The following is an 8936-nucleotide window of genomic DNA, read 5'->3' on the forward strand; positions in this document are numbered from 1 at the left end:
TCTGGACCAGAGTAAGTCCAGTTACCATCTGCCACCATACAAAGTTGTCACAATATTATTGACTATATTCTAAAATTGATGCACTTTATAGTAGGTAAACTATACACAAATAATGTTTATAAGACAAAAGCACTTCTGTTTATCTAAACTCTGAGTTTTTAGAATTTGCCACGAAGACATTGTTGCTTAGCACTACAGTCCTCACCCCTCTCCCACCTGTGGTGATATGTGGATTTCAGAGGATTTATTCTATGGGGCTATTTATGGACTGGGAAGTGATGAAGAGGCAAAAGTGGCTCTGCAGGTGACAGGTGTCACTCAAGGAAATGTCACCAGAGCTGTTTGCAGAAGCTGAGATAGGCTTAGTTCTTTCATGAGCATCTCCCAGGTGGTGGTGAAAGATGTAGAAGGAGGCATCTTGACTTGATGTCATGGAGACAGAGTCCAGTTCTCTGTGCATATTCATCTCTCTCTGCTCCCTTTCTCATTACTGTATCAGAGGTCAGGCAGAACGATAGGTACCAGTTAATAAAACAAACATCATTATTTCTGAACCAGGCAACTCTCCAACTGCTTGTTATAGTCTCTCTAAAGGCAATTTGGGGCTAAACTTTATTGTGGCTTAATTCTACTGTTTAATTATGGTGGTGACTAAATTATTTTTTAAAGAAACAGCTTCATAATGCATCTAACTCTAAATTGCTCTTGGTTAGAAACAGTGAAATTTAGACTATGAAATGGCCAATGCAGATAATTTCCTTTCCTTATTCCCCAACATTTGGCCTTTTTTTGTAAACGCTTTTTAAAAAGCTCAAGTCTCAATAATAATGTTAATGCTATAAATAAAATTGAAGAAAGATATTGAAGATACTTATGAGTAAAGACTTCAACTACTTTGCAGAAAGTCAGAGGAATGGATTTATCTGTGCAGGTCTAGTATGTATTATTTATTTAAAATTTTCTTCAACAAAATCTTTGGGAATTTCACTGGATAATTCTTTGTTTGCCTAGTATGTTTTAGTAATAAATAAACTCTATGTTTAAGTAATAAAACTATCCAATAATGCAATTTTTCAATTTATCCAAATTGAGAGAGAACAAGCTATTTACCTGATAACACTGAAAATGTGTGATCATGTCACTGACCAAGCGGTGAAGACTGTAGAAAGTCATCCAAACATCCAGTTGGAGTTTACTTTTTACCATCTCCCCAGGCAGTATGTCTCAGTGGATGGGCTGGGCATGCTGCCACACCTGGTGGAAGGGGTGGGGATGGCGTTGCCTCTCTCTAGGCCTCAGTTCCTGCAGGGGTCCTTCCCCTGCCAGACTGGGTGTGGTGAGTGTATCTCAAGAAGGAGCCAACCACTTATTAAAGGAAAATGCCTCCATTATCCACTGGGGAGCATGTCCACTGGTGCCCTGGCTTCAGGGAGGAGGGGAAGAGCTGCTCTGCAGGAAGCCAGTGAGGACATTTGCTCCTGGAGGGAAGAGAATTGCTGGGATGTGTGTGCAAGAGTGAGGATACAGCTTCACTTAAAGAGTGTGGACCATTTGGGGCTTGAGGCGACCCCTCCTTGGACTGCAAATCTTCAGCTGTTTCTAGAAGCATTAAATGCTTAGGAAGAATAGTATATATATTTTTTCTTTTTATTATTTTTTTAACGTCTTTATTGGAATAAGAATAGTATTTGTGTTTGTTTGTTTTTAGAAACCAGTGAACAGGCAGAGTTTTGTGACCGGTTTACACTTGTGGAACAGAGATCTGAGCACAGATGTAGGAGCTGGACACAAGGGAGTATCAGGAAGTAAGCCCTGAGGATTTCACACAACCCAGTTTGAGACAAAAACCAAACCCCTGTCGGGGGTAATGGTTCCAGTCTTAGGATGAAGCAAAACCATGAAAGGCAGAGCAGACGATGAAAACAATATGAGATCCTGGGTGACTTCCTTGAACACTAAGTCAAACATCTTTTGCAAATGTCCCTATTAGACTTTCAAGTTTTATGAAATAATACAATTCCTTTTTGAATAAATCAGTTGGAAGAGGATTGTATATTACTTGCAATAGAAACAACCTAATTGATATAAGTAATATAAAAGAGTATTATTACCATATATGTAAATCATACTCTTTAGAGTTTAGATATACAAATAAGTAAATGATATTTTAATTTTAAAAAGCTTTGAACAAGCAAATCAAAGATGTAAAACAGGCCACTGACTTAGCAGTATGTGAAATGGATATTAAATCACTTGATGTGGAATAGTTTTTAATGTTTTAAATATCTTTTATGGAAGGTTAGTTGAACACTAAAAAGCATAAAAAATTTACAACATCTTGGCAACGTGTTTAGGTCTCAACTCCAAGTTTATGTTTATATTTTCATAGTTTTTTTATATACAGATAAAGGATGATAAATCTAGTCTGGGATAAACTTAAATTAACTCTCTCTCTCTACAAAAGCAAATTTTTTTTTTTTTTTTTTTTTTTTTTTTTTGTGGTATGCGGGCCTCTCACTGTTGTGGCCTCTCCTGTTGCGGAGCACAGGCTCCGGACGCGCAGGCTCAGCGGCCATGGCTCACAGGCCCAGCCGCTCCGCGGCATGTGGGATCTTCCCAGACCGGGGCACAAACCCATGTCCCCTGCATCGGCAGGCGGACTCCCAACCACTGCACCACCAGGGAAGCCCTACAAAAGCAAATTTATTTCATATTATTCATAGTTGCTCACAGACCTGTGGTGTTGAAGAGATGTGGAACAATTTCCCCAAAGTGTGAACTTAATCATTTTTTTCCTGTACCCTTTGTAATAATTCAGGTTTTTAAAGCTTCAGAAATGAAAATGTTCCAAGTAACAAAAGAGTTCTTAAGGTGAGGACACAGATCAAATCTTATCACGTCAAGTAGAGCAATTTAATTATAGACCATTTGAACAAAGCTTGAAATATTAATATAGATGGCTGAAGGTACAGATTCCAGTCCTTATGAAAAAGTTTCAGAATATAACTTCTTTTCGTGTAAACCTATCTTTCTTGTCCCTTCGATATTTTCACCTCCTAACAGGAGGAGCAGTCCTGGGAACATGAACCCAGACCCATTTTCCCTGCAGCAACTTTCTTTAACCTTGAAGACTCTTTTTCTTCATTGACTGAAGAACCGTGACTTGTCCTATTGGAATCGTGCTCTTGCAGCACGTCTCTGTTACTGTTCCTAGTCCGGGAGGCTTGCTGTAAGGGACAAAGAAATGGTGCTTTGTGACCACCTAGAGGGGTGGGATAGGGAGGGTGGGAGGGAGGGAGACGCAAGAGGGAAGAGATATGGGAACATATGTATATGTATAACTGATTCACTTTGTTATAAAGCAGAAACTAACACACCATTGTAAAGCAATTATACTCCAATAAAGATGTAAAAAAAAAAAAAGAAATGGAGAGGGAGAAGTTGACATATATGCTCATTCAGTTTTCTCTATTCCGTATGCACTCTTTGAAAGAACATGGATATGTATTTCTCTGTGTAAATGGGGAAGGGTGGATTCAGCAAGCTGTGAGTCAGCCAGACAATTCTGGAAGGACTGTATCAGACCAGGAAGGTTTATTAACCCAACTGGTCACAACTAACAGCCAGGTGGAAAAAGCACTGGCGTTCCTGCCGGGAGATGGATGTGCCAGCCGTCCTCACGGGGCATCTGACTCTGCCGGTTCTGTTCAGACGCAAGGGAGATAAAGTATCTAGGTGACTCTCCTAACTAGAATGAGCTGCCAATAAGGCATGATAAAGGCAATGATAAACTAAAGTGGGGCATTCTGTGACCAAGACTTGAAGGACACAGGGATAGAAAGAGGAGGCTTCGGGGGGAGTTGGAGGTGATGAAGGGGAGGAGAGAGGGAGACAGGAGCAAGCATCCACACTGGGTCATTATCTTGGCCTGGCTACAGCTGGTTGCTAGCTCCCCAAAGGCGAGGGCGTTCAAGTGAGAATCTCATGAAAGGCGGTTCTGCAACCCTGACCCCGTGCTCCTACTAGGAAAGACTGCTGTCCAGGTGGTTTCTTTGAGAACGGAGTGACCAGTGTCAGTCTGCCCAGAACTTTCCTGCCTTTTGCACTGAAAGTCCCGCACTGGTTGGTCGCCCTGGGGTCCTGGGAAATTCGATGCAGGCTGGTGGGTAGGACTTTGCAGGCAGTGGTGCTCTCTTGGACACAGTATTACTATCCAGGGCAGGTCAAAGGAGGAGCAATGGAAGCAAATCTGAAAAGCATGGTTCACATAGGAAATTTACTTTTCTGTCATTTTAATTTGGGTTCTAGGATCCCTTGATTCAGAGAAAGAAGCACAAAACTGTTACTACTGAGGTTCTAGATAACGCTCAGGTATCAGGAGGCCAACAAACCTGGTTCAGGGGACAGAAATAAAGAGATTAGAAACATGAGGTACAGGGGCTGACAGTAGAGGCCTGGCTATGGAGTACGTTTCTTTTACCTTCCACCTCTACCATGGCAAGAAGCTGGCTGTTCATTTAACTTTACCATAGTTCCTATTGGAAGAAGCCCTCACTATATGAAAATAACCATGGGAGAGGCAACTAAATTACATAGAAAAAAAATTCCACTGATTTCAATTCAAAATATGTGTACACATAGCAAAAACCCCTGGAGGAAATGTATAAGGAGGTTAAAATAATGCCATGGAATGTGTTAGCTACCTGTCCTTTTGCAGGAATTAGAAAATAAAACAATTATATTACGTTCTATTGAAAAGGCTTTCCAACACGTGGGCTGAGTACCTGTTGATGTTAATCCATGAAGGACACAGAGCGGAAGACGTAAAAGAATCTGGAGGGTTGTCAGTAAGAAGCTGTGCAGGTCCGCGGTGACCTAAATGGGAAGGAAATCCAAAAAAGAGGGGATCTATGTATACGTATAGCTGATTCACTTTGCTGTACAGCAGAAACTAACATAACATTGTAAAGCAACTATACTCCAATAAAAATTAATAATAATAATAAAAGTAGCTGTGCAGGTAACAGTGGGGCAGGACATAGAGAAAGAGATGATTTACGTTTGAAGCTACCTCAGTGGCTTCAAATTCTTCACTGAGACATTTCATCATTTTTCCTTGAAAGGAGAGTTCATGGTCAAGTAAGTTTGGGAAACTGTTTCCCTTTGCTCCCTCTTCAGCAGGTACTTTAGCAGGTCGAACTGCTTAACTTTGTTTAGGTATAGTATTTCCCACAGTTATAGAACCAAGTAATCTTATTTTATTTTCAATTGAGAAACAATTATTATCATCCTAGGGAAATAGTGAACCACAGAACATACTTCAGAAAAACTGCTTCAGAGAGTTTGCTCCTGAGAATACTCCCAGTGACATTCTTTTCAAGGTCAATGGCATCTTCAGTTGGAATATGTGGCCTTTCCGAAAAGAAGCATTGTCTTAATTAACTGGAGCGCTGCATGATGGTATCTTTGTGAATCTTCTCTTTGAAACGACATCTAAGGTCCAAAATGTAAAACGAGACCAGTCTTTTGGAAATGCTGTAAACAAGAAAAGAGTTAAAAAGGCAAATATGAAAATTAAGGTGGCCATTTGAAGATCAGAATGATATTTCAATTAAAATCATTCAAAACAGGTGTTGAAATTCTTGCTAAAATTTGGATGGAATTAAACGTAAAAATTAATGAGTAAGGGCCCATTGGGAAAAGATTGCTGTTTACTTGAGAAAACGGCTGAACTAGAAAAAATACAAACATAGTTCCTACCCAAACACTACCCTTTCAATTGCAAACCTGTTGAAAGTGCAAAACATAGGAAAATTATAAATATTTTATAACTAGAGGACATTTTAGCTGAGCAGCCTAAACATAGGCTTTTAGGCTAGAAGCAATATACTTTCATTTTAATATGATATAAATAGGTCATCCATCTTTACCGGAGAACACTATTTTGCACTGAGTCAAAAAAAAGGGAGGCTTTATTCAGATGTGAGGAAACAACAGGCATTCATTAAGAATATTTAGAAAAAGGGTGTGGGGGGGAGGGATAAATTAGGAGTATGGAATTAACAGATACACACGATTATATATAAAATAGATAAGCAACAAGGATTTTCTGTGGAGCACAGGGAACTATATTCAGTATCTTGTAATAACCTGTAATGGAAAATAATCTGAAAAAAATATAACTGAATCACTTTGCTGTATACCTGAAACTAAAACAATATTGTAAATCAACTATACTTCAGTTTAAAAAAAAGAAAAAGGGAGCTTCCCTGGTGGCGCAGTGGTTGAGAGTCCGCCTGCCGGTGCGGGGGACGTGGGTTCGTGCCCCGGTCCGGGAGGATGCCACCTGCCGCGGAGCGGCTGGGCCCGTGAGCCATGGCCGCTGAGCCTGCGCGTCCGGAGCCTGTGCTCTGCAGCGGGAGAGGCCACAGCAGTGAGAGGCCCGCGTACCACAAAAAAAAAAAAAAGAAAAGAAAAGAAAAAGGGTGTATTATCTTTCAAGAAGTCTCTGAAGATTTGTCTCGATTGAATTGTCCTTTCCAAAATAAATGAAGCACTAGAGAGCTTTGTTATCACTTGACTGAAGTCTTCTAGAAAAGTAGTTTCTCTCTATGAGTTATGTGACACAGGGAGGTGAGTAGATGTCTTGGCCTTGGATGAAGCTGTGTACTCTTTCTGGAGTTGTCACATCCATACACAGGACCATGCCCAGGAAGATTTGTGAGCAGTTTTCCTTGGGGATTTCCACATGCCCAAGAACATTCCTCCTCCCCATCTCAGTATCTCCATAAGCACCCAGTGTTTCAGGTCTCCAGCTGCCAAGAGTCCCTTCTTTGGTACTCCACGCTGGCCCGCTTACGCAATGCATCTTTCCTGCAACTTATTGAAACTTCAATCTTTTCCTCCTTCCTATTTACAAGAGCAAAACACTGGAAACAACTTATATGTGAAACAGTAAAAAAATTTAAGAAATGGATTCTGATGAAATACAAATCAATCACTAAAATGATGATTTTGTTCACCAGAGAAATGTTAAGTGAAAAAAAAGATATAAATTCTATGTATTATATAATCCATATATATAAATTCTATATATGCATTCTTTCTCTATACATGTATGTATACATATTCTATGTAAGTACTCTCTATACACACATATTTACACATACATGCAGCACTAAAATGTTAATAGCACTTATGATACAATTACAGTTGAGTTTTGTCTTCTTTACCCATTTTATTCATTCCAAATTCCTCACAATAGTTGTGTATTACTTTTCCATTAAGAAAAAAAATTGTTTAGAAATAATAGAACTATTTTCACTATGATCCATTCCAGTCTTTGAATCCCTGGTTTTTGCTACAGGAACTGGACTTATTCGTGCAATTATGTTAATATATGTGGCACAGACCTTGAATTTTGTGTCAAGCGGTCTGGAGACTAGACTTGTCCTCTGCTGATCGGCTCTGTGACCATCCTCTGGCCTCTCTGGGCCTCAGTCTTCTCATCAATAAAGAAGAGGCTCGGGCTTCCCTGGTGGTGCAGTGGTCGAGAGTCTGCCTGCCGATGCAGGGGACACGGGTTCGTGCCCCGGTCCGGGAAGATACCACATGCAGCGGAGCGGCTGGGCCCGTGAGCCATGGCCGCTGAGCCTGTGCGTCCGGAGCCTGTGCTCCGCAACGGGAGAGACCACAACAGTGAGAGGCCCGCGTACCGCAAAAAAAAAAAAAAAAAAGAAGAAGAAGAAGAGGCTCGGTCCCGGCATCGCGGCGAGGCGGAGTCCAGAGGGCGGAGTCCAGAGGGCGGAGTAGGCGTGCGAGCCCCGCCCCTGGCGCCTCGCGGATGTCTGTGGTGGCGCCTTTACCATGCGCACCGTAGGTGGTCGTATCTTTCAAACCCTCAGAGGTTTTCGCAGTTCTCGGGTGGGAGGAAACCACAAACTAGGAGGGAGTTTGACAGATCTTAAAGCCAGGGCTCCGCAGTTGGGAGGTAGCTTTGCAGTCTGGGGAGTTCAGTTTTCCATGACTGACCGTAGTGTGGTTCAAGTCAGAGGGAAAGAAGATCCCTGAAATTCCATCACAAGTGGTGCCTGAAAAGGAGCCATTCTGGCAGCAAGAAACGGACCAGTGGTTATGGTTGGGTCAGCCGTGATGGCTGGCGTTTTCCGAGCTCTAATTGAAGGAGCTGGTATCTTGTTGGCAGGACTTGCCTTCGCACAATTCCCCAACAGTCCTCCGTTTGCTGAAGACTTCTCCCAGTTGCCTTCAACCCAGTTACCATACTCACCTTTCAGAGACTATGGACGAAACCAATAGGACTTCTTTCCCAGGATTTCTTTAATGGAGTGAGCTGTCGTTCAAGGAAGGATTTCAGAAAATCAAGTTACAGTCTGTTTTTAAAGCCATAGGTGGGACAACTATGGCCAAATAGGCTATGAAGAGACATTTGGCTCCTTTTTCTATTTAAAGGAAGATGGTGGGAGGGGGGTTCTTAAAAGATAATACATTTATTTATTCATACTTGGCTTGCATTTGTGATCCAAATAAATGTCTAAAATCTTTAAAAGGAAATACAGTAAGTCCTTAGAAGATGAAGGACCAAATGCCAAACGGCAATGAAGCACAACCATCATTTCCTTGGGGACTTCTCCGCCTGGTTTTGTTGTTAGTCAAACAATAAAAAACACCTGGAGATTGCTCTTTATTTAAAAAGAAAAGAGAAGAGGTTTGGATGAGACAGATGACCCTTGAGGCACCTCTCTGGTGAGTCTGTGGCTCTGACTCCCCCAAGTAAGGTATGGTCACTTTAAGGGGCTTGTGCATCCATCCCAAGAAGTACATTTAAATGATACACATTTTTTGTGACATAACTGGCAGTCCTGTATGAGAATATTTGTGGGTTTGTGGGCTTTTCCAGGCCTTACTTTTGTCTCTAG

The 8936-nt window shown here is 41.4% G+C and overlaps 1 protein-coding gene across 1 annotated transcript; it reads left to right on the plus strand.

Annotated features, from left to right (window-relative positions):
• The first annotated feature begins 1125 nt into the window (after positions 1–1125).
• Positions 1126–8316, plus strand: LOC113617659 (mitochondrial import inner membrane translocase subunit Tim17-A-like). Its single transcript, XM_027101252.1, is given in 4 exon segments — positions 1126–1336; positions 1709–1805; positions 4027–4162; positions 7813–8316. Coding segments are annotated over 4 exon segments (948 nt in total).
• Positions 8317–8936: the final 620 nt, after the last annotated feature.

This window comes from Aethalodelphis obliquidens, unplaced genomic scaffold (assembly GCF_003676395.1).
Source record: "Aethalodelphis obliquidens isolate GAN/ISIS:26980383/991018 unplaced genomic scaffold, ASM367639v1 scaffold4, whole genome shotgun sequence".
Taxonomy (NCBI): domain Eukaryota; kingdom Metazoa; phylum Chordata; class Mammalia; order Artiodactyla; family Delphinidae; genus Aethalodelphis; species Aethalodelphis obliquidens.